We start from the raw sequence: 27,100 nt of genomic DNA, 5'->3' as shown, positions 1-27,100 counted from the left end.
CTACATACATGATGAACACATACATATACATGCTCAGATTAACGCCTCTGATCCGACACAAAAATTCACACATGACTGGTCAAACCTATGTACACGTAAATGTACAAATGACACAATAGAAAACAACAAACATCCACAACCAAAAGACATCCTGCTGCAGGTCTAATGTACATCATATTCATTATCATAAGTCAGCACTCAGGTGATAAATATCTTATACACACAGAGACAGGCAGGGTGTGCAGAGTTGTTTGTGCACCCGCACACTTGATACAAGCGCGGTGAAATTAAAAGTAACTAACACAAGAGCCATACCGTAGAAAATGACTTACAATTATATATTGGTTATGTAAACTAACAGACTTACTTTAGTGTTCCCTGGACTTCCTGAAGACCAGTCTGCGTTGCTCGTTTTGCTGGACAAATTCTCTTGCGACAGCAGTCAGATCCACTTGTGCTGTGCCAGGACATCCTGGTGTATACAGCTGCACATCAAGCCACATTTAACCACTTTATGGCTATTACCTATAACTTCTGAATCCTGAGCTCCGTGCTGTTATTTTTATTTTCAAATCCAAGATAAGCCCACAACCCCACTTGATACCCACCATGTCTGACTGTAGATTTCGCCTTTAATATCATTCAATATCAATTCAATATCATCCAAGCCTCACAAGCCTGAAGATTTGAAGAGAGAGAGAGAGAGAGAGAGAGAGTGAGTGTGCGCGCAGTTACCACCAACTATCTGAAGACAGTAAGAACTCCACTCTAATTGCATGTGGCAATCGGTGCTGGTCTTTGTGAATTAGACTGTTTTTGTAACAAGGCTTATTTACATATAAACAGGCCAATTTTGTGCCGAATGTATGAATATTACCAACTTAACATACATGCAGATGGCGCAGGCGCAGCATGACGCCATTTGCTTGGCAGCGCAGTTTGTGGTGAATTTACACACTATCTTTTTATCTCATTTGAACAGTTTTAGCAGCTGCAAAAGCCATGCAGTCCTTTTGTGGATTAGGCCCATAGTTGTACATACATTGCAAAGAGCATACAAACATAGGCAACTATTTGAATATATCCTAAAATATATTGGGCCAAATAATGCCCCAAAACTTCCTCAATCAAAGTGAACTGTTAAAACAAGCCTCTTTAGATTTGCACTGTGTTTTGGCTGACTCTTCTATTATAAATGGAAAATTAAAGGTGGCCTTCAGTAAGTCTAAAAGAAACTCCAGTCATTTCCTTTCAGCATGATTTTTGCCCTGTGAAAGATATTTAAAAGGCCAAATCACAGAGCACAGTGGAGCTATTAGGAGAGAAGCTGTCAGAAATCCTGTCCTCCACTTTAAGAAACCAAGCGTTCCATCTCTGCTTTTTCTTTATCAGTGATCAAGAAGGTCTCTCAGCCCAGGAGGAGACGATTTAAAGGTTCACACATGAAACCAGCAGAGGGGTTCTTGATTTTCCATTTGAACGTTCCACTCCCAAATGAAATAGATGAGAAATTAAATTGTAAGAAATGCGAACGTGAGAGGGGATTTTATGTTTTTAAAAGGTCTGAACCTTAAGACATTTACTAGTATCTGACTGGTTTAAGGTCACCATTTTTGATGCCATTTAAAATATTTATTTTGAACAATGAGTGCAATCCTGTAAACCTAATGAAGACATCTGTTGTTTAATATTCAAGCTTTGCTGGTGTTTTAACATGAGCACCTTTTTATTTTGGAATAATTTTGGATGACCTGAGATTAACATCCAGTTCTAGTTTATATTTTATCAACTTGTTACCCAAGTCACTATGTAACTTTCCTCAGGACAGGGATGACATCCTCTGTGAATGCATATCTTGTTCACATGTATAGTAGATGTAGTAGTTTAACGTTCAAACAGCAACTTCTACAATACATCCTACCAGAGCTATAGTGACCCAAACATAGACGATGCATCAAGACACAAAGGTCAATTTATGAGATGAGTGGATCATCCCTAGAATGAATATTAAAGGAGTAAATAGTTAAATAGAATAGTAAGTGCAGGGAGATGCTCAACTTTACACCCACTCATGTGTCATTCCATGAGGCTCTTGCAGATTTTTGATAGGCCTTTCTCAGTTTACACTTGCACACTCACTAATGCGATCACTGACTGTTGCACCAAGGCCACACGACCATGGCCAGATTAACCAGTCACCAAAGTCAGCAAGAGGGCCCTTGACATCGGCCAAAGCAGATATTTGTTTATTTCCTTCTGGTGTTTTTGTATTTGACTGCAATTTTTATTAATGCTGCTGAACCCTTTTGGTCTCAGTCACTGAGGACTGAGGTTGTTCTTGAATGTAGGTGAGGTAACCAGGTGTGTTTTCTAGAGAGTGCAGTTCCACAGTGTAGTTATTCTTTGTTGTTGACCTTTGTTCCCACTGTGAATGTTATTATGAGGCAGCTTGCGTGGTAAGTCAGCTAAGGACACAGTTGGCTGTCATCCTGCCCAGCAGGTATCCAGGCAGGGTTGCAGAGTGCTGCCGAAGCTCAGCTGCTGTTTATGCTAACTCGCCTGTCCCCATGTTCTTCTCCCCCACAGCGCTGACAGGAAGCCAAGCCGAGTCCCAAGCCCCTATCCAAGGCCTTCGCAGAGCTACGGCCGGCGGGACACGACTCCGGAGAGCCGCCACCGAGGAGACCTACTGGGCCTACTCAGGTGTGTGTTTGTGTACTTCTTTCCCTGTGAGAACCAGTCTGAGTTTTGTAAAAAAAAAAAAAAAAAATCCGATTTGCCTTTAGTTGTTTCCATCTGCCCTGGTTAATGGGTAAAGTATTTTAAATTAGAAGCCTTTGGGAGGCTCTGAAACCCCACAATTCACATACAATTTGGGTTAAATAGCTGGTGCATGTATCAGAGCAACACCTATCTTAGAAATGTCTTGGGATAGCTTAGGATTGTTGTGCCATTCTTCTTATGTCCATAAATGTGGTGTTTCAGATGCACAGGTTCAAAAACCCCAGAACAAGAAAAGACTCTGCATATCAAAGAGATTACTGACATAGTGAAAGTAACAAAAGATTGCAAAAATCTAAAATACAGTAGAATACATTTTAGACTGCCATCAGTTCTTTTGCTAACACAAAAGCATTTCCAGTAATTATATAACCGATGATAATTAAAGGAAATGAGTCACCATGGGCCCACAAAGAATAATCCAAAGGGAGTAAATGGATCATAACAGTGTCATAGCTTGCACAGCCATGCAGCAGCCATATATATTCATATATATATTATATATAAAATATTTTGTCTTTGAGACCAGAAGTCTAAATGTATTTTGCAACAGGCGTCTAATCATGTCTCCTCCTCTTCTGTGGGGGACTGGCTTCCTTAAAACGCCTGGCAACAGAGCATTTCCTGATTGTTTTTGTCCACATATTGCGGTTTACAAGGGCAGGAAATCAAATAAATGACACGAGATGAACTGCAAGAGATAAACCGTCTTATCCTGTATGATATATCGTTCACAGAACAAGAGGGAGTTGTTGCATTTAGTTGGCATGCAAGAAGCACTGGAATGATATGGAAATAAGGCAATAAAGACGTTTTTTGGATCAAGATTTTAAGCACTGTAAATGTCATGGAAAATGTGGAAACCCTGTTGAGGGATTCAATCACAGTAAATTCTCAAATTGTGGCCTCAACTCAACACTTTCCTTAATATTTATCTTTTTGTCATGATTCAGGATGATGTATATTTCCACAGCATCCACAAATTACACAAAAAGTGGGATTCACTCACATTATAACAACTAAAAAAAGAGTTTAAAAGTAAAAAAAAAAAAAAAAAAAAAAAAGACAAATCTAAGAAACAGTCTAAGAAAAAAAATAAACATCAGTACAACAACAATGTCATGTCACACTCACCACTCTGCTGCTCTGAGTTTCTAATTACTACAATTACTAATTATGGAGGATTTTAATGTGAAACATCTGCAGGAAGTGTAGTTTCACTGACAGTATGTTACTGTAACAGGGAACAGAAAGAACAGCAAAGTAAGACTAATAGAGTTGTGAAGTAGGATTCATTTTTCCCATGACAATATTACATGACTCACAGTTTGAGCACTTCTACATGAAACTCTCCTGGTTGAATCATCAGAACAAAAGAAGTGTGTTAGAAAATATCTGGTTCTTCAGTAAAAAGTTGAAGATACAAGACTGTGTACATAAAAATTTTGGAGTAGAAGTTAATTATGATTTAACCGAGCAGGCAGAAGCTAAAGACTATGGTGCTGAGAAAAGTGATTTTATAATCTACAGTGTGAACCAGTTCATTTTTAATTTTTGGGCCACTTTTGAGTGAATGGCGCCACATTTTCTTTAAAACTTCAGAGACAAAGGGTTTTGAATCCATTACACTCTGATTCGCGCCCATGGCTTCTTCTCCATAGCAACAGCTACCAAGGCTCATGTGTATTGTCTTAGCAATCCACCAAAATCACAAACAAAATGTAATTTCTCTGAAACGAAGTTGAAATAATTGAAACTGGTGGTCATAATATAAACTTATGGGATCATTACATTATCTAGGTTCAGTAACGTTGAGGAGATTGTTTAAATAAAATGTTAAAATACAGAATTGTGAAATACACTTCCAAAAACCAATGGCCCCTCCCACTTCGCAACTCTATTGGACAAAATTAGCGACCAGCTTTTGACCATGCCCTCATATTATTAAAGACTCAACCATTACTGAACACCAGCTTTTTTTTTTTTTAGAATATACAAGTTCAAAGATTTCTAGTTTGGCTGAGGGTTAAGATGTTAGCGATTTCAGTGAGTGAAAGGTCTTTACAAGTTCAGTACAACAAAGTTGTGTGATTTAGAGCATGCTATGTGTGTGTGTGTGTTTTAGAGTGAAAGCAGTTATATACCTTCCTCTTTCTCTCTCTCCCTCCCTCTGTCTCTATTTCTTCTTCTCTCAACTGCTCTCCTCATCTCTCCTGGCTGCTCCTCTGGCCTGGAGGCATCTCTGGGCTCTTTTTTATTGTACCAGTGCTTCAGAAGAGAAAAAAGCCACTTCCGCTGTCCCTTTAGAGCCTTTCGTTTTTTTTCAGAGGGGCAGCATTAATCTTTCACCATGCAAGTGACGCGAGCCCCGGGCCACAAATGATCTTTTAGTTTATTTATTTAAATATTTCCGCTCGCTCATCTAACCCTAATTGGTTGCCCGTTGTGCCTGTGAGATCGCAGGAGCTTGTGGGTAAAAACAGAGCCGGTGACAGTTTCACTTAGTGTTGCGGCTGCTGATGCTAAGATCTACCGATGCTCTCCTGCTGTCCCCCCGCACATGTTTGATCGCAGCTCTTACATAAGATGCTGATGTAATGGTGGGCAGGATCCAGGCAAGACAAGCAAACAATAGAGAAACAGCAGGATGAAATACTGGTGGGTATTTTATTATTGTGTCATTGCAAGAGTCACAGAGAGAAGTTAGGGGGAAAATTCAGTTTTTTGGGGGGTTTTTTGTTTTTTTTTTACAGCCTGGGTCTTATTGGCCACTATTATGTAAGGTGTACTCTTCACTACCATCTGTCCAGTACAGACTGTAGACACGAATGCTCTGCTAGAAACAACTTTACAACCTCAATCCTCAGTTCAAGCTAATCTTAACAGATATTAGGAGGTGGATGATGTGGAAAGTGACCAGTGTGTTTTCATTGTTGCATGACAAATCCTTTATATTTCTATACTCCACACTCTTCTCCAGTATAGAGTTTGAGCAATATCATCTTCTCTGACACACGCACACACACACACACACACTTTTTCCTTTCTCTCTCACATTTGCTCCTCTGATGACTTCTCCAAAGTTTCCTAAACTTCCATCTGTCCTAATTAGCTTGTTCTAATCACATCCTCCAGAGGTCTGACAAACTCCAATCAGGACCTCAGCGGGCCATGGCTGTTCTGCCCTCTGCCTGATCAGAATGGCAGATTAAAACCCAGCACAGTGCTGACAAATCAAGTGTTATCTGGGGACGGCACTATAGCTCCAGAATGAGAGACAAAGAAAGAGAGACTGAAAAAGACAAAGATTCACTCAGTAAACCCGTGCTTGTGCTTCTCTATCATATTGGGATAGAGAAGCACAATTAATTTGGGATGTATACAAACATCTTACTTTTTTTTTTTGGTTTTTCAACAAATTATGACAATTGAAGAAAATAAAAGCTTTGTAAATATTTTGTAAAACGGCAGCATATGGCATGGAAAATTGTCAAAATTGAGTTTTTATTTAATTGTTGCAAATACAGCAGTTTTATTTTGAACTGTATTGTGTGCCATAGCAAAATCAAGGACTGCACCATTTGCTTATGTTTAGGTTTAGAGATATGAACTACTACCATGGAGCATTTCAGTAAGAAACACCCAATCACTGAACTTAAAATTGATAGAACATCCAGCAGTTTAAATCAATTCACTTTTGGATTCTGATGTAATGTTTGATGAATTCTTCACATATGGCATGGTGCTGTATTACTTATTGCTCAAACTCTGATTGACCTCTTCTCCATAGCAACGGCAGCTGAGGCTCATGGGTAGCATAGTATTTATAGCAGAAAATACATGATTTAAAAAACTAGTGACCATTACATAAACTGATAGTATTGTTTAATTTTTTCCCATGTTTCTTTATACAGAGCTCAAAGTCAGGACGTGGTTATCCTAGCTTCACATAAAGACTGGGAACAGCTAGGCTCTGTCCAAAACACACCAAATAAGTGTGTTTCCCAAAATGTTGAACTATTCCTTTTCAAAAGACTTTGAAGTTGAGATGTACAGTAGAAAATGCTTTCAGAACCAGTAGCACCTTCCATTTCCAACGTCTTTTATACTGCACCAAAAACAATAAGCTAATCAAGCGGCAACTGCAGATGACCTGAATAGCATCTTGTTTGTACTTAAGATTTATTCTATATGGGTCACTGTGAGCATTAAATGCCAGAACTCTAGGCTTGACAAGCAAATCTCATCAGTGAGTATCTAAAGCTAAACATACAATAACTAATTCATACTGTATTCTAGTGTGCAGTTTTATCATGTAGCCATTATAATACTAATTATGATTTGTCGTTGAATTATCTATACTATCATTCACTAATTATGCAAGTGACACTGTAATCAGATGAATCAAAATAATTATTGTGTGAATATAACTTTAATTATATTAACTGCAAGTCATTATGAAGCTGAGTCTCAAAGTTTTACTACTCACATTAACCTCATAGTAGTTCCATTGGTCAGGCCTTGCATAAGATATGCAGTATAAACCATTAAATATACTATACGACCCTTACCATGATATATGTTCCCCATTCTGCATAATTACAAGTGCTTTGCCGTATAGTTTTAAGAGGCCGTCTTTTGCAATGAGCTGACTGTGACACGTTGAGGTCAAATTGATTGGCTCTCGCTCCCTGGCTGTTGGACAATTGAAAGACCAGAGTGGCTGTTTTGAAAGACTCCACATGCTGGTATTAACAATCCCCTACCCCTGTCTTATACCATTTATACACACAATCACACACATACATACACACACACACACACACACACACACACACACACACACACACACACTTGACTGGAAATTAATTTTTCAGACCTGCACAATGTCAAGGCTCGCTATCGATGGGAGAGGCGAACCTAATTTGCGTGCTCCTTGTCGAGCCATTTTACCATTCAACACTAGTCACCATCAGAGAGCTCTCAGGCCTTTGTGCTGCAGCCTTGAAGTGAGTAAATGAAGATGGAAATCGATGATATGTTCTACAGTCATTTTACTCATGAGGGAAAGCAGTTTTATTAGCCTGGCAGTAAGTGGCGTTGTCTTTATTTTTTCCACATCTGAATATGAAAATGTCTATGTAACAGAGCATTATATTCAGAAATTGGAAAAGAAATACCGAAGCATAGTTTGTTCAGTGTTAACATGTTTGGAAACGCATGTCAGTGTTTTTCATATTTACTAGATTTGCCATCTTTGTCAAATATTTTCATTTTTTTCTCAAATCAGTGTGATTTACATGTTGTATCTTGTTAAGGCCCAAAACCTGAGGACTGTTCCTTTAGTATCCCTCCTATGTATGAAAAAAAAAGTTAACATCGCACTGTTGCTGTCTCTATTTCTTCTGACACCCACACTGACAAGAAGTGGAATGACTGCTGCAGATGCTTATAACACAGAGTCTCAATGACATGGTGCAACAAAAGTTGTGTTTTGCTGCAGTATGCCATATTTTTCTTAAGGGTCTGTGGATTAAGAGGACAGCTAAGAACATTTTTAACAAGAGGGTCATGATTCACACTTCTACTGATGACGTGAATTGTTGTTTTATCTGGTAGATTTGGCAGCTATTTAAAAAAAAACCCTGTTCTGAGTTGTCACGTTTCTCAAAAGTTTTCTCCACTTTGTCTTGACCTTTTCACATCACGGTTTTGAATTTTCCTGCTGATTGTTGCTGCTGCTGTTTGAAATATCAGTGAAAGAGAAATGCAAGGTTTTTACTGTCGGCACTTTCAACCTTCAGATTCACTTCATTTTATATTGTGATGCGTTATGCTCTGATTTGAGACTCAAGTTTAAATAGGAAGTCCAGACGACTAAGCTCAAGCGCCACTACAGTAAATCCATATCAGCTCTGAGGTGCTGTTCTGTAACTAAGCATGACCCCTAACCTCTGATTCCATGGTGGAGGAGGTCAACAGATAAGACCAACCTTCTCATAGGGATCTATACATTCTTCATGTATATTTAGCTGCACTTTGGAGACGTCCTGGACTACCTAAAATTGCTGCAATCCACAAAGGTAGAGCTACAGTCACAGCTACTCTAAAATACAAAGTTATGCAAATCATATAATGTGTCTTTGTACTGATGCTAAGATATTGATTTTATTACCTTTAGCAGATAAAATTAGTTGAGGTGTAATGAGTTTGAGGACACCACAGCAAGACTGGAGTCTCGGGTTTATGTTCTCTCATACAAACAAACTGGATACATTGAACCAGCGACTGCACTGAATAGCTTGTGAATTTTCATGTGACTGTTTCAACCGTTGGTTCGGCATCATACCTAGGGTTAAGCAGTACATTTCTTTGAATATGTCTTTATCTCTATGGAATGTATCTGGAGCTGCCTGCATTTTACATAGTAAAACATAACACTCATGGCTATACTGAAAAGGCAAAAACATCATGGACCAACACTTTTGGGATGAACTAAAAGGCAGACTGTGAGCCAGGCCTTATCACCAAACATCAGTGTTGGACCTCACTAATGCTCTTTTGGCTGAATGGGAGTAAATCCCTGCAGCCAGGTTCCAACATTTGCTGGAAACCAGAGGAGTGGAGGCTGTAAGAGCAGCAGATTATTGTTCATGGTTTTGGAATCACATTTTCAAATATCACATATGGATGTAATGTTTGGGTGTCTACATACTTTTTGCCACGTAGTGTACAGTATATACCAGTTATATCCATCGCCTTTGTTTCTATAGTTAGTCAACCAACAAAATAAAACCAATACAGTGAACAAACCAGCTATGAAATGGAGGAACAGCAGGGCTGCCAGAATCTGATGATGAACTTGATCACATTCAGAGGACACGGAGGACAAAGAAAGCTGCTTTCAATCAACCTTGTCACTTCTATACTGTCACTGTCATCACATAAATGCCTGTAGTTGTGTATGCGTGTGCACACATGCCTGTATTTGTGTGTGTGCATGTTGATTAAATGAATGGCAGCAACCAATTGAGCTGTCCGTGCAAGGTGTGAGAGGTGATGCATTATACAACTACTCTCCATGATTGTGTCAGCAACTGCGTGTCTAATGCAGGATCAAACCGACTCACTCTCTGAGAAAAACGCATCGATTCGGTGCCCTCGCAGTCATCATAATATTTCCACACCTCTCAAGAAGTCCTTGAGTAGCCTTGGCATCTATTGAGGACTCAGAGGATAATATCCATCAAGTGTATATATCAGGTAAGTTGGCTCTGTAGTCAAGTAGCACCTAAAAATAGGTCTGTCATTCAGCACTAGTCGGGTCAGTTCATTTCAACAGCGCTGTAACAACCTCTATTTTAACAACAAAAATGTTCTCAACAGTAGTTTGCAGTTGAATTCCCTCCAAAGAGACACTAAACTTTTTGGTACACTTTGGCACCCAACTACAATTTGGAACCATCTTGGTCTGAATCTCCTTTCAGACCTGTTGTATGTAGAATCTCTAGACTTCATCCTATTGCCATCACATATGGTATATAATCAGCAAGCAGCAGAGGATTCAGCTGTATTGCTTTACATGGTGTGCTAGTGATGATGGTGTTTTTGCCTTTCTAATTTATTCATGAATTTGTTCTTGTTTCTGAACTGTCAGGGCAGCTACAAGTTGATTCTGTAGAGACAAACATACTTCAAACCAAGGTCTTCTCTTTCCTCCATCACCAACTCGGCCCCAAATCCAAGGCTGAGAAACTCTGACGTTAAAGTCTCACATGTAAATTTACAGCCAATTCAGCACACTATATAACATAGCTGGTGGTTTATCTGGTTTGCTAGATGATTGCATGAGAGAGGATAATTATGAATCTGCTTTCTGATACAGGTACAACGGAAACCCAAACAGCTCTCAGCATTGCAGAGTGGAGGTATGGGGGATAGTGGAAGTATACAGACCGGTGACAAATTAAAGGAAAAACCTGAATAAATGAGTGGAGAAACATAACAAATGCAGATGCTTCCACACAGGTGCACTGCATAGTACAATTAAGCAGTTAACATCCAATCATGCTCTGTGGCATGTATAAAAATGCTCAGCAGACCCAGTTTTGGCCAATTGAACACTTATGGGAGATTTTGGACTGATGTGTTAGACAGTGCTCATCAAAACGCCAAATGAGGAAATATCTTTTGAAGAATGGTGTTCCGTCCCACCAGTAGAGTTCAGAGATTTGTAGAATCCAAGCCCGGAGGCACGTGTGGCCCAACTCTTTACTAAGAAATGCAGAGATTACATAAAGGTCATTGAGCAATGAGCAGAACATATTTGGGTCAAGGTCATTCAGGACTCCTGCAGTGTGACCTTTGCTAGCAGGTCCAAAGCTTGACCTTTCTTGTTACAACAGCTTCCCGTCCATCCTTTGTTTTATATTATGATATGAGGAAGATGGTGGCACAATGTGACTTGCTTAATGGTGGAAGAGAATTAACCCTGTAACCCTCCATGAATGGAGATTAACAAGGTCCTCTTTTTTAAGATTCTTTTTGGCATTATTCCTAGTCACTACAAGGGAAGCTTCCAGGTACCTGATGCACAGAACACCATGTGACTCCTGTTGGTGGTATGCACACAGCAGAGGTGATGACCAAGGTAAACTCCCAGGGAAGGCAGAGTGGCTGGCATGAGATCATCAGTTGCTCAAAGCCACATGAGCAGGGGCAGGAGAGAATTTTAGCGTCTCTGGGATTACACCAGCTGTTTTTCATCATGAGACAAACTCCACCACCTTCAGATCTGCCAAACCCCTGAGATTCATCCACATGGTAAAGAAAGAAGGACTCTAATGACTGGACAGCTTGATTTGTAACCTAGTGGATGAGCCATGTACCAGTCAGACAGAGGATGGAACAATCTCCCATGTCAATTCAGAATCTGGTCCTCGCCCTAAGATCACCCATCCTGCTCTCCAAGGACTGGACGCTGGCAAGTACGACACTGGGCAGGAGTGGACAGTGGGCTTAGGCTCTCAGCTTGTCCTCTCTGATGTTTGTTCTTTCCAGGAAGCTTCTATCTCTGGTCATCTGATCAACACACAGAAAACTAGAAAACTGGTGAGTTAAGTCAAATACCAATGTTCATAAGTGTGCTGCAGTCATATCTAATACTTGCCAAAAGAATTGGTGGATAATGAAGCTAAAACAACCACACCGAAGACAGAAAACACAGTCTACACAGGGCAGTCATGATGGAGTGTGGACATAGCCTGGCCATCTCTTTTTTTTCTCTAAATATATCTAGTTGTTTGGAGTTTCCCTCCTAATCATCAAGGTCATGCAGAGGCCTATGTGGCCTAGGTTTGAGTCAGCAGATACCGAAACTCTTAATTTACACATGCAAGAAAAGTAAAAACAAAATGAATAAAGTAATAAAATGAAGAGTATTCATTGCCCAGAGCTGCAAGCATTCAAGGACAATGGTGACTGTACCACCTCATAAAATGACAGTGATCTCTTTTACTCAGAGGCACAGAGGAGATGTGCTGCTGTAGCTATTGGAGATTGGGGAATCAACATATAAAAAGGAGATGGATAAAATATTGTAAAAAGCTGTAATTTTAGTGGTGCGTCATGGAAGGTTAGCTGCTACTTATTACTTACATTAGCTGCTACTTTAAAGGCTTTTAAGGATTTTTCGTGAGATGAATACCCAGAATTTATTGAAAGTTAAGCTTTTCTGCCATTTTACTTTTGTCTTCTCACACACCTAAAATATCTCAGCTCCTCAGTATAGTGCAGGTTTTTTGTGTGAAGGGACATCAGTTTTGACAGTAATGCCCCATAATGTAGTCTTCAGTGTGTTGGCCTGCTTAGTGCCTCCAGGCTACTCCAGGACGTCAATACTGCAAAAACAGAGCCGACTGACTTTTCAGCCCATGTTAAGTATTTTGACTCTTGTTTTCATTGATGTGAGACATAATTCAGCGGTGATGGGAACACCAGCGAGACGGATGGAAATGAAGTGCAGAAATGTGTTTTGGCATGGAGGGAGGGAGGGAGAGGGATAGAAGATAAAAAATGGAGATGAACTGATAAATATGACAACGGTTTTGAAAATGGAGCTTCTATGAGCAGAGATAAAAACAAGGCAGCATATTAAGATGCGTGGAATGAAAAAATAAATGACACAGAGACCCCCCGTAGGTGTGAGGAGAGAAGGAACGGTCGACTTGAGTGGATGCTGTGATCAGACGAGTGACTAAGAGAATGAAAAACAAATTTAACTGTTTGACTTTTGAAGACTTCATCATGCAGACATTTAGTGTGGTGCTGGAGTTGTAAAGTCATAAAATGTTCTCCAGCAACAAGCAGGTTCAGCAAGATAAATGCAGTTTCATTGAATTAAATAGTTTTTACTTTAATAACTTTACATTAAGATATATTGGCATGGAAATGTAACTTCATACTATTGAGAACAGACTCTTGTCGTTATATGACACCATGTCAGACTGCAAACACATGTTGTGAAGGACAAGAGCAGCGTTTTGATTGGTTAAACTATTTAGCAACTGTTTTGGAGCTTTTGATCATTAGGCATGATCTTCATCTTCAGAGTTTATTCTTGCCCTTGGAAATGGCAGTTGAGAAAACCACATTTGGAAACTACATTGTCTACAGTTCCAACTTGACAAACTAGATCTGCTGATGAAGATGATCTCAAATGATCGAAAGTGCTAGAAAAGCTAATAAATGGACATGTGGTGAGATTGTTTTCTCAAATTCTGTAAACTAGTTATTTTCAAATCTTCTGTGTTTCTGGGGATGTAAGTGGTTATAAACACCTTCTCTGCTCTAAATAGAGTTTAGAGTCAGGTGAGTATTGAATTAGTTAACCTGCTCGAGCCATGTTTTTGCCAACATGTAATGGTTGTACAGGCATCATGTTGTTTAGGATTCAGACAGACTGTGCACTATTTTACTGAAAGACAAAAGTTTTTTTTTTTGTTCTTTTTTTTTAAACTCTCATGCTATAACCATACAAGAACATAAGATTCTGAGTCATTACTGAGCTGTCCATACAGTGTGAGTCATTTCAGTGGTTCCCACTTGAACAGGATGCCTGCGTAGTTTGATTAGGCCTCAGATTGCCTCAAACAAACTGGGTCTATCGATGTGTCATCCTACCAAGTCTAAAGGCAAAACGTTCCCAATGGCACCAGTCCAATCTGGGGTGAAAAGCCTGCCAGTGTAGCATTCTTCTTTGTCTTTGTTGTCTCAATGCAATGACCCATACAGATGGAGATAACAGCATGCACTTTCAGACAGTCTTTCCTCAAAGCTTTCATGGTGTTACAGTTGGTTTTACACACAAAAAGTAACATAAGTATTGTGAAGAATGAAAGAATTGAGCTTGAGAGAGCTTCTTTCATGTCTTCTTACACCTGGTTAATTGCTGCGTAAAATGGGTGTGATTATAAGATTCTCCGTTTGGGAAAGTTTTTTGGATGTAACCTCATTGATTCCGCTATCAGTTCTAGGCACTTTGTTTGTTTGTACGAAAGGCTTTAGTACACATTGTGTATCCATGGTTATTACATCATCAAATGCATCACAATATGTTGACAGATCATCAATAGAGACAAGCAATGTTAATCCCCAATCTACACCAATGGTCTGCTAGGGTACTAGAATTGCACTGAAATTGCACGTTTTAACAGGAAGAAAGCAAATCGATGGTCAAGTTAAACACCTAGAATTGTTCTATTGTCCTTCAACTGTCACCAGCATTCTTAATTCCTAATTAGGAGCAGCAATTCCTAAAAGATATAGTTAACTAGTGGCGACTTGAGCAGTGAATAAAGTCACACTCCCTCTGTGTGTGTCTGCCAGTCTGGGTGCGCATGCATATTAGTGCATGTGAGCATGCATATTAGTGCATGTGAATCCATCCATATCCTACAGCTAAACAGTTCTCTAACATATGTCTCTGAAAACATTTGAGGCGAGAAATAAGCAATGCACTAACAGAATCTTGATCCATATTTGATCACCTCTGCCTAGTTTGACAGTTTGATATGAGTGTTTCGTGAGCTGTTCAGGGACCGCTTTCTTTTTTTCCCCCCGCCTTTATTGAGTAAACGACATGCACATTTGTTTTGGTCTGAGATGCTGGTGCTATAGTGTGACATCTAGCAGCTAAATGTTGTGTATTGCAACTTAAAACATAATCACTGTGTTCTTCTAACCTCAACCAAGTCTTGTAAAAGCATAAACTTAACCACCTTAGCCACAGCTAAAAAAAAAATTGTGGTAGACAATTTTCTTTTTTCTTTTTAACCAACTAGTTCTAGTTGCCTTAACTTGAAAAAAAAGTTATGCTGGGTTGTCACGTAGCAATAAGATCAGTAAAATGCTCACTTGTTGAATGACAACTGTTTTGTTATACATAAGTGTTGTTTATGTTTTTTATTCACTTTTATGGTTTAAAGTACTGAATGTTGTTGAACATCACATCACAAAAAAATCATTGAGATACAAACATTCTAACATGTTTAAGAAAGATAAAAATCCAGGCAGCACTACATTCCCCTAAAATCTATTCTGCTAATTCTGAATGTTTTTGCATATGAATGTAATTTAGAAAGATTTTGGGAGATGATAAGGTTCAGCTCCTGTGGGTGACCCTGTTGTCTCCTTTACTGTCACTTCCTGTCAAGTCCTCAGTTGCTGCTGTTCATCAGACACTTTTGGATTTCACTTCATTTTCACTTCCTTTGTGGAGGAGACCTCCTGCCATAGTCCAAGTACCAGCATCATTTTGGCAAGTGAGTCTATAATGTTAACCTTCACTGGGGTGGTTGCTGTTTACTGCAGCAGCCCTCTTTTGTGACGTAGACCTACACCATGGATGCATTTGCACATAAATATTATTTCTTCTTTGGATTTAAATTCTCTTTATTCCAACTTTATTCTTCCCTCTCTTGGCCCCACTCACTGCATCTTCTTTGTTTCTTCCACGTGTGCTAATAAATTCACCGGCAGCCTGCAACAGTGAGACATTAGGTGAGAACATGGGGAGGGAAGGCTGACAGGGGGTGAACACCAATGAGACAATGTGAAAATAAGAATGAAAGGGGTGAAGACACTTTGACAATAAGTGAGGATCTTTTAATTGAATGCGATTTATTTAATTGTGTCTGACTTTTGACTCTGACCTACATTTAAATTCTGTTAGAGAAATGTCTTTTCCTCATGGTAGGGGCTACAGTCAAAAGTTTTTAAAATTACCAGCATTGTAGATTCTTTTCATTCTCTTTTCAACATTTACATGAAAAAGAAAATAGCAGCTTATTCAGAATGTTATGGCAAAGTTTTGAACTCTCTCCACGCTATTTGCAACACCTGTCTTTTCAAATAGATTCTCTTTTAGAATTGGAGTTCTTGTACTTGTTTATGAAGCACTTTGTAATATCAAAGATTATCTTTTAATTTTATGTTCCACAAAGAACACTACTCCCTTCTTTTAAATGTTCTCCTAAAAGTGCTGGCAATCAGAGTATGCTGCTTCAGTGTAATAGGACAGCTTCCATGCAACTGATGCTGACTTTTCATTTCTGCCATATGTCACTGCATTTTTTGTTTTTTTATTTTTACTTCAACTAATAACTTCAGTCATAGGCCTGAAGCTCAAGCAAACTGAGCAACTGCCTAAGGCCCTGCAGCATCGAGGGCCCCATATGAGGAAGCTGCAGCTTTATATTTATCGCATCAGCAGTGAGATGGTGTGACGCTGTTATAGTGCTGCAGCACATCTGAGGGAGGAGGTCAAGGTGGATCTTTGGGGCTTTATCTAACCTAAAGTACTTCTTTTAACTGTGATGATGATCATTTCCTCCCTAAATCGTTTTATTTTTAACCCAAAGCAATGAATTCTTTTTGCTTCTAAACCAAACCAAATCTTAAGCCAAGTGATGACAGATCAGAAAACGGTCATCTTTGTAACAGTTTTTGGAACGTCATCCAGCTGATGGGGTAGTTAGATCAGAAAACGCTGTCATGGATGGTTTGGTGGGCAATGACAAATGATCTATTTGAGAACTTGTTTTATTGAAGATTTATTTAAGTATTCTATATTTCGGACAGTTTTAATGTATTGTGTGGAACAAATAATCAGAATTTTCAAGGTTTTTCGTTGTCTTTATTATGGCTGCAATAGCAAAAATGTGTTTAATGATAAATTATTAAGAGTTGTGAAAAAGGAAGAATAATCCCTGTTCATTTCAATTAAAGACACTCAATGATCCCCCTCATACCTTTAAACTGAGAAATCAGGGATTTTGAGATGAAGGGAGTTTTAATGGACGGCCTGATTTCATTATGTTAGAAGTGATAGGGTATTAAGTAAGAAGCTATTTAAGGTGGTCTTATAAATTACTTAAAATCAACATATTTTTTCTTCATCAATAACTATTTTGAATCATTTTAATGAGGATTTTCATTCATTAATGGGAACGTAATGTAAATGGTTGGTAGAGATGGTTAGAATATTTCTCCTGCATCTTCTTTTTCTATCGCTGTCTTGACTGTGTTGCATGTATGTATGTGTGTGTGTGTGTGTGTGTGTGTGTGCACGCGCAGTTTAATAAGTATGCTGTGACGGCCTCCCTCCCAGTCTGCAGCTGTAATGGAATGACCCGGCACTGCTGACAGCACACTCCACTAAAATGGGGCCCCGTGCACATCTGCCACTGTAGCCCTGCCACATAATTGTCCAATTTACTGTACAGCCAATATCCCTGTGCTGTAATTGAATATGACTTTGTCCTGTTTGAGTAATCTCTTCGTTTCATGCCATGACCCCTCGCCGGAGAGAGAGACAGAGAGAGAGAGACAGAGGGAAATGGAAAGAAATAGAGTAAGAGGGGTGAGCTTGATGGGGTGAGTAAAAAGGCATCTTGTGTAGATAAAGCATGTAGGTCACATTGAGCTGCCGGGCTTCTGGCAATGAGATCTTCACTGTTGACATCATCGCTCAGCTTCACAGCTATCAGAGAGAAAGACAGAGAGGGAGAGAGATTCATCTCTGATTTTAAAAATACCTTTATAGTTTTTATATTTTATTGCACCAAAGGACACACAAACACAAAGAACACAAGCTGCTTCAAATCAGAAATGATACTCCTGACTGTTACTGGACATACAGATACTCCTGAGAAAAAGACACAATAGGTCGTAATGTCAGTTGCTCAAAAATGACATAATTATGTTTGAGTGACAGATGTCATCTAGCGGCTGTAGTAATTTCAGGTCAGATGACGTATATATATGTGGACAGACATAGTCAGAGGAGGAGTGGTGGATGAAGGCTATAACCCAACAATGGTCTTACCGCAGGAGACTGCTGTTCATTTCTTGTTTCTTCGGTTTTGCTATCTACCAACTCTTAAGGCCAATCAGCACAGAAGGTGTTTTTAGAAGTGCTTTTGACGTCCGTCACTCAAATGTCTCATGGAAAACCTACACTTCCATTTTATCGAAGGTGTAAATCCACACTGACTGTGAGATACAGTATTCGTGTCAGACGCACCACCCCGTGACCCCCGCCATGTTTTTACACTTGTTGCCGTGTTTAGTGAAGCATAATCTCCATAGACAGCTGTTTAAATCACACAAAGCTCCCACTGTATATATGTTCTGAACTTAATAACAGTGTCTATACTGAGTGAGCCAGACTCCCAGTCTGGCTATGAGGTTGCTGGTTTCACTATAGGCCTCTTGGGATTTTATCTGAAATAAATACGTCTGTTTCTTCCCGTGGAGTCTACATGAAAACTATTTTGGTTCAGTTAGTTTCTGCTGTCAGTCGGCCTTGTGCTGTCACAACATTAGCCTTGTTTTGTTCTTTATATCTTGTTTTAATCTATAAAAAATACATTTTTGCCTGTTTTTCTTCATGGTTTCTCTACATTTGTGTCTCTCAAATAGATTTCACTCTTGTCTTTCATTTACTGTTCTTTAGAATCTATTTTATCCTCTTTTCCTTCCTCCTCTTGTCATCCTGTTCAGCTCTAACCTCATTTCTTCTCCTTCCAAGAAGACACTGACCTTCCAAGAAGACACTGACCTTTGGTGGTGGCCGGGATAGACAGAGAGAAAGACGGACAGACAAGCAGGGCAAAGGGAATTGAATTTCTCCCTTTTGAATGCTGTTTTTTTGCTAGCATGTGCAGCACACATGTACACACACACAAATTATGATGAACTACATACATAACACTGTAATGCCCTTGGCTACTGTATATTACATGAATGATTTAACTGTTGTCTAGTTAAAAATGAATGATTTCACATCGTTTATCACTTCAGATGAACATCATCAGAAATTATGTTTTTTGTGTGTGAGTGGAGCTGTGTCATATCAACTACTGGCCTCAGCATCCCAGAATTCATTGTGGTCCGTTCACTTGTTTAGTGACAAGTTCAGATAGCTTTTCAACTTGTTAAGTCAGGAAAAAAATCATGTGAGGTAATTGTATTTACCAGGTGTTTGTATTGAGTCTGTCATCAGTGGTATATGTGACACATGAGTTTGACCAATGAAAAAACCACATCTCTCTCTCTCTCTCTCTCTCTCTCTCTCTCTTTCTCTCTCTCCCTCTCTTTCTCTCTCTCTCTCTCAGTCTTTCTGGCCAATAAAAAGGTCAGCCCCGGTCAGAGTTAGGAGTCCATGTGAACATGAAATGTGATTTGCCGAAAAGTGTTGCCTGCTAATTTGATCCTCACAGCTAAAGGTGCTAGCATTTAACATCAATAAATCATTAGCACATTAATTTTCACACATTAGTATAATTAGTCTGAACAAATGAGGCCATTGATGTGGAGACAGCTTCTGACTGCTGCTTCTTGCATTGGCTGGGATTTGGTGAGAAAAGGAATCAGGAAGAGTGTTGGTCTTCTGTCTAATACAAAGAGATCATCTTAACATTTAATCATAGATTGTATCATATCAAACATAGCAAACATCTTACTGCTTTCCCATAAATTATGGTGCCATTTTGGGCACTAAACAGAGTCAGGTACTGGGAGCTTACTGCAAATTTCCTTCTTTTTTTTTTTCTTTCTTTTTTTTACCATAACTTGCATGCAAATATGCATACTGCTGTGGGGACAGAAAGTAGCCCATATATACATATAGAAACTAGCTTAAAATGTTAATTTTTTTTAATACATTTTCCCACCAAAGTTTTAACACTCTAAAGACAGAATTTGTATTTATTTTCTTAATTATTAAAGTAATGAGTTGAAGTAGATAATTGCATAAGAAATACCATAAACAACAAGAAAATAGTGCAACAATCAAACAACGTGCCAATAGGTTAAAGGAGCATAGGTGTTGAAGTGTTAACAGAAAAGTCGAGTTTGCAGGCATTTCTTGAATGAATACAAGTCTTTATCCTGCTTTACAAACTGGCAGTGTGGAGTTTGAAAGATGTGGGCAGGGGGAGCTAAAAAATATACTCTGGGTTGCCTCATGGGAAATGTAGGATTCAGTGTTAGCTTGACCCTTAGCCTTTACAACTTTATGGAAGTTCAATGCTAAATCACTTGAGAGTTTGGGTAAATGTACCATGTCAACATCTTACTTTCCACCTCTGTTCATCCTTGAATAAACATTTCAAAGCTTTCTTGATAAATACAACTGATTTTGCAAAGACTCCATTTTGGATCAATTGCATGTAATTAGCCATTAACCCAGATTGTCCTAATCACTAACTGGTGTCCAGTTTCATTATCTGGAATCAGATGGAACCTTGGTACTGGTGGTGGTGGTGGTGGAGGAGTTGTGCGAATGAACAAATCACCACTTGGGGTGGAGGAGAGTGAGCTGGTCTTCCTGACTGAATGGCTGCACTGGATTATGTAGTTTGGTACTTTTTCCCTCTTTTACTTCCGTTGCTTACCCCCTGTACATTCCTATGGCTTGCAAGGGGGGTGCAATCAAGCCAGTTGGATGCTCAACTAGCATGCCCCCCTACCCCAGTACCCCCTCCCTCCTTCCTCCAAACAGCAGCACCTCCCCTCTGCAGGCAGAGGTGGATGGATTAGCTGAAAAGGCCGGCGTTTCTGAAACTGATTATGGTTTATTTAGAGCAAGTGGTGCATACTGCGGAACCATTCTTCATCACTGTGTGCTGATAATATCCAGCCACCACACACAGTGATACACTCAAGGGACTGTGTGTGTGTGTGCGTTTGTGTGTTGTACGTTATCTAATGCCTCCCCCAGCATTGCTCTGTGTGTGTGTGTGTGTGTGTGTGTGTGTGTGTCGGCCTGAGAAGATCCAGTACTGCTGTGTATTGGGAATGAGAGTCATTCGCTCCCGTTTGTGAATTAATTTTCTATGAGCTGAGAGTCGGATTTGAACTTAATAGGGACTTAGATGTACACTCCTCCTCCCCGTCTCTTTTTATTCCACATCCGTACCGCCGCACATCACTCACAAACTTGTGTGTGTGTGACTGTGTATGCTCATTCCTCGCTCTTTGACTAATAGCAAGCCAGGCTATGCCCTAGGCCTCCTGTCTCATCCATCCGAGTGTGTGTCTGTGTGTAGAAATGCGTTTGTGTGTGAGAGTGCGAGCCGGGGCAGGATGCTCTGTCTCATTTATCTGCTGTTGACGTTGAGTGTGATTTCCTCTGCTGAGGGGAAGCGATGCCCCTGCTTATTAATTATGCCTGAAATATTAAAAAGACTCCATCAAACATGAATTATTAATTCATTTGGCCCAGATCATCTCGGCTAAAGATTTCCAAGACTTGTCATACATCATCTGACGAGGCTGTGACAACATTGCTGTAGTGAGAGGCAGGGTGTTATATCCCTGTAAACACAAGAGGTGTGTGTGTGATACAGACTGCTTAAGAAGGTCTTTTGATTCACTCTTGGCTGTATTTTGATCAGCAAATTTTTCTTTTTGACCCTGATAATCCATCTAAAATACTGTCACCTAGTTGAGAATCCTTCATTTGCAAAACACATCATCTGACTTCAAGGTCTTAAAGGAATAGTCCGAGATATTAAACACTAATTATCCGTCTCACCTAAAGTCAGATGAGAAGCTTCATGTAACTCTCATGACTACATGTCCACTCTAAATGATACACACCAAACTGTATTGAGTGTGGAGACTAAAATTGACTCTCCATTTATTTCAGTGATGATGGGCATGAGGAGTATTTGCTTCCCATCACAAATCCATCCTTTGTGCAGTCTGATTGAACTTTGACCCCTAAAATCAGGGGTTCAATGAGGGTCTTCCATCCATCCAATATGTATTTGATAAAAACCTGCACCCGGACTGCATATGCGTCTTTGTTTTGTTCAACCTTACTGGACTTAATTGCCCATAATAATTAAACAATCATTTATATTTGTCCTTTTATCTAATACTGACAGATTTTTTGTACTTTTTGTATCAGTCAACGTAACTCTATCATTGAGAAACAGTTCCTCTCAGATGCAGGGCCAGCCTAAGCTTTTTTGCAGTTGTAAGCAGAATTTGATTTGCTTTATGATGATCTCTTAACGGAGATCACAGTTCATCCTGTTTTTTATTTGCTGAGGCATCAGTGACTGTAGGGACACCATAAATGCCTCATCTTTCTCTTTCACATGCTCAATGCTGTATGTTTTCTTAAAGCGGAACTGCTATTAAGGTATGGGAATGGATTGTGTCTTATTTATTACTAATGCATTTAAGCTCATATTGTCACAGGTCACGGATAAGAAAAGCTTCTGGATCACTTCCATTGCAAATGGATCCTGTAAACATGGAGATTTACAGTGTCAGGCACTTCATAATTTGCTGTTTGCTAAATGAAATGAATCAGTGAACTGTTTGGGTACATCATGCAGAGGTACCAGAGGTTGGGTTGCAATTGTATGATTCAATGTTTGTGGATTCTCACAATCCATTCATGTATAAATACAGCATATTGTTATTTCACACACATCTGTTCAATGATGATACTACTGTTCCCTATTAGAGGAGGCACTATGTAAATTATTGATTCTATATGTCACCTTGAATAATTGTCACAACTTAAACAATACATACTGTACAGGACAGTACTTATGGGTAATGTGTGTGTGTGTGTGTGTGTGTGTGCGTGTGCATACATCCAGTGTGCACCTTAATGTGTTGCAGGCAGCCATGCGGAGCATTCTCATGTATGGTTATTAGTTGGGAGATATGAAAGAGATCAGAAAAGGTCCTGGCAGACTTAAACTACATTTCCCACGTGGAGAATGAATTGTCTTGTTGCAGAGCCACTTAGTCACTATTGTTCATGCTCTACAAGGCTTTGATGACAGAGGACATGTTGTACTGTATGGATGGAAATGGAAAATGTTCCTGTCTCCCAAGAGCTGAGGGAAACCTGAAGTTGTAGTGCTCACATAGACAGGAATAGAGATCCAGTGTTTTTATCACAAAACACAATTCATCCATTCTGAAATATTTCATTTCCCCAAAGTCAATGTTGTAGAACCACTGTAGAACAAGGACGGACTCTACAAATGCTCCACCTATTTCTCATCTCAAATTGATTCAGAAATTGATTTTGGTGGATAGTTTTAGGAGAAATTTGACATTCCCAGAACAGCTGCTGGTACACATTACTGATCTTTTTTCATCTTTTTTTTTTTTTTTTTTTTAAGATTAACATCTTCAGTAGGAACCAGTGGGCGTTGGGTTGAGTGCCACACACATAGGGAAGTCAGAAAGGGTTGAGAGACTGACTAACACATTGTTGATTTTGATTTGATTTTTGAAAATATAGATTGAAGTGATCAAATAAAACTGCTTCTTTAGAATTAAAATATTAGTTATAATAAATTGTTAAAATGAACTTCATTCAATTCCATTCAATTAGAATTGTCTTAAATGGCCAATCAATGTATATTTTGACCATATGAATTAAATTTTTATTCAAGTATTACATTTTTGTTATTAATAAAATAAGTATTTTGTATTTGTCAGCTGATCATAACTGAAAATATAAGTCTGTCGAGTGTTTTTCTAGTTTTCACAAATATAACTGATGTAAACAAAGCTTTAACAGCACCAGAAAAAACATTTATAACTTAATAGTTACATTCCATTGTTGCCTAGTGTTAGTCCCTGTTTTTTAAAACCGGTCAATCAATCTGGGAGTTATTGCAGGTTCTAGTCCTGTGTTTTAATCTTTATTCCCTAATGTGCTTCATTCCCATTGCAGAAATCTGTGTCTCAGTCAGAATCTATGTTATTTTGTCATTCTGAGTCAGATGCCTGACAGATACAAAGAGCAGGAGTTTGAGGGCTGTGTGAAGCTTCTGATCCCTGCATGGTTTTACTGATCCAACCTAACTGTCCAGGGTTTTAGCAACAACGTGAAAATCATATTCCCTGCCATGCCCCCTAAAGGCAGAAAAGTGCTGTGTGTAATACTTTCAAATAACACATTACTCTCACAAGCTAGGAAAAAAAAAATTCCACCATGACCACCAGAGAATCCTGCTATGATCTGTAGTGAATTTCTCCACTCAGAAACAGTATCAGCCCTGCTGCTCAGGTTTAGAAACATCACTCCTGAGTCTGCTGTGAAGGACTGCGAAACACAGATATGTGATTCAAGATAAGCTAAAATGTATTGATCTCCACAAGAGGGTCAATAAATACACTGACACAATACATTACTTTTCTTGCCTTATATTTGAGAGTAAGAGTCACTTAGGTTAAGTGTGATAAGGAATGGATACCGCAAAATCAAGAAAGCTTAGTCAAAACTGCTTGAGTTTAAGCTTGGTTGATAGCAGAGGAAACAAGATGTCAGTGTATGTACGGTCCAACACTCTGGTCCAGAGCAACATATCTAGCAACATTTGGATGGTGACGTAAACCCATGCTATAGCTTGAAAGGAGCACAACTCATACCTCTGAAAATGTGTAGAGAGCCTAACAATAGCGGAACAGTTAGTAGGCAGTTTGCATTGTGCTCTGGGCTTGTTTAGTATTTAGTAGGGATGTGCAAAGGGACCAGTATTTGTATCTGTATCTGTATTTGTTGAGGCAGCAAAATTATTTGTATTTGTATTCGAATAAAAGTGGAAAGAGGTTTAAAAATCCTGTTTTTGTTTTTATTAGGCTTTTAATTTTAGAAACTTGAAGTGTTATAATAAGTGTTCATGAAGTGTTCCCTTGGGAGCACTTCACTTGTGTCAGTAGTTCAGCTTTATCTCTGGGGAACAACTACAACTCCGGGAGTGATGTCCAAATTAGGAAATGTGCGTCATGTAGCAGGTGGATGTGACTCACCTAGTTGAGACCTGCTGATAGATGTAAGAGTGGAGCAGAGGAGAGAGACTGAGACAGTGATGTAACCGATGTGTGCACTGGTATTTAACATGTTTTTTTTTTTCTTCCCGAGAACAAATAATTGTTAAAATATTTTTATGAAACAAATATCCGTAAAAAACCCACTATTTGTGCTTTGCTAAATAATGTATTTGTACTCGGGCACACCCCTAATATTTCGTCTACAGTCTGCAACGTTGCAGAGATGCTGCAACATCAAAAAAGTTTTCTAACTCAACAACTTTGTTTTACTGATCTGGTCCACTGAATGTTGTAGAGTAGTTTGAGGTGGGAGTGAAGAATTTCAGGCTTCAGACTCAGACTGGAGCTCAGAGTGAGCCCTCTCTCTCCCCCATCCGAGCCAAACTGGCCCACTCTCCCGGATATCAATTTATCCTCCGTGTCTGACATGACAGCCATGATGACGAGACAAGTGCCCCATCACTCACCGTTTAGTGCCACAGAGACACACGTATGTGCACGTGTGTGTGTGCGCGTGTGTGTGTATATGTTGGGGCAACTTGAATCAGGCTAAGGTCAATGAGAGTTTGAAGCCTTCCTCTCCATCTTTCCCCCATTCTTTTCCTCCAATTCCGTCTTGTGTCCACATCCTAATCCATCTGCTCTTTGTGTGTTACCATGGCACCATCAAACCAACCCATTTCCCCTCTCTCCTCTCTCTCTCTCTCTCTCTCTCTCTCTCTCTCTCTCTCTCTCTCACACACACACACACACACACACACACACACACACACACACACACACACACACACACACACACACACACACACACAGCAATCACCTTTTAATTCCCTTTGATGTATTACTCTGGCAAGAACCAATTTTAGTGCCCAGAATTGGGCCTTAAATCACCAAATCACCTCCTTTCACCCATCCAGCCATCTATCAACCTGCTTCAGCTGAAAAACACACATCAATATATCAGCAATGTAAATAAATTAGTATACGCTGCGATGGCAAGGATAAATATTGTATCGACAGGGATTGAAGGATTTGTTTTAGCATTGATGGATGACAGCTGTGTTGCTGCAGAACATGAAGCTTTTTTTGCTGCCAGCTGGCTTTGAAGTGTGTGTGTGTTTGTGTTTTTGATAATACATGCATGCCTATGTGCATCTTTTAAGCAGCTTATTTCTACTTATGTGTGACTGGGTTTAGATTTTCCCAAAGGACTTTAGTACAACAGAGTTGTCACATGTCCTTGAAAATCAAGAAAACCTTTTCTAAATGTTGCTCAAAAAGTCCTAAAAAACTATAAACTAGACTGAAATATTGAGAATGTTTTTAATATGAAGTTTTTTTTAATGTGTAACAACAGTACAATCATGTGATCTGTTTCAATATGTAGCTTTTCTCTGATGTCCTGACAGCTGCTGGTAGCTAAAAAAGTAATTACTGAAATCTCAGAAAGGCCAAAACAAGCTGTCAATCAGACAGGTTGGAAACAAATCTGAGTTGTAATAAACCACAGTCTTTTCTTTAAATGTCACATTTTCACCTCTTTTTTTCTGTTTCTACCTTCAAAGTTGGATGTTGGCTAAATCCAAAATGTCCAACAAATCCTTGCGCTTGCAGACTTGGGGAATCTTTGGGTGCGTAACCATGAAGTCCACAAGCAACCCTGTCTCCTAAAAATGACATTTATATACTAGTAATTTGTTTTGGCAGTTATGTTTTGAGGCAAACCTTTTATTTCTAGTGTAGGAAGTGCAGCATTTATGTAGGCTAGTTGTGTGGAGGTGATCTGGATGGATCAGACCAGACTTCACATCCTGCATGTGGTTCCATTTCATATGTTTCTCACAAAATATATTTGCTGTTTCAAATTAGTGAAACATGAACATCTTTAATAGAAGGCAAAGCTGCTACAGGCACTAAAAGGCACTTTCTGTGCTCTTCCAGA

The 27,100-nt window shown here is 39.3% G+C and overlaps 1 protein-coding gene across 1 annotated transcript in view; it reads left to right on the top strand.

The window, feature by feature from the left end:
- ptprga (protein tyrosine phosphatase receptor type Ga) overlaps positions 1-27,100 on the top strand; it is a 483,716-nt gene that overhangs the window by 106,788 nt on the left and 349,828 nt on the right. Inside the window, exon 2 of the mRNA XM_067588517.1 lies at positions 2,587-2,703. Coding sequence (XP_067444618.1) covers positions 2,587-2,703 — 117 coding nt within the window. The remainder of the gene's footprint in view (positions 1-2,586; positions 2,704-27,100) is intronic.

This window comes from Thunnus thynnus, chromosome 4 (genome assembly GCF_963924715.1).
Source record: "Thunnus thynnus chromosome 4, fThuThy2.1, whole genome shotgun sequence".
Taxonomy (NCBI): Eukaryota; Metazoa; Chordata; class Actinopteri; order Scombriformes; family Scombridae; genus Thunnus; species Thunnus thynnus.
Note: the sequence above shows the minus strand (reverse complement) of the source record. Positions and strands in the feature narration are given on the sequence as shown.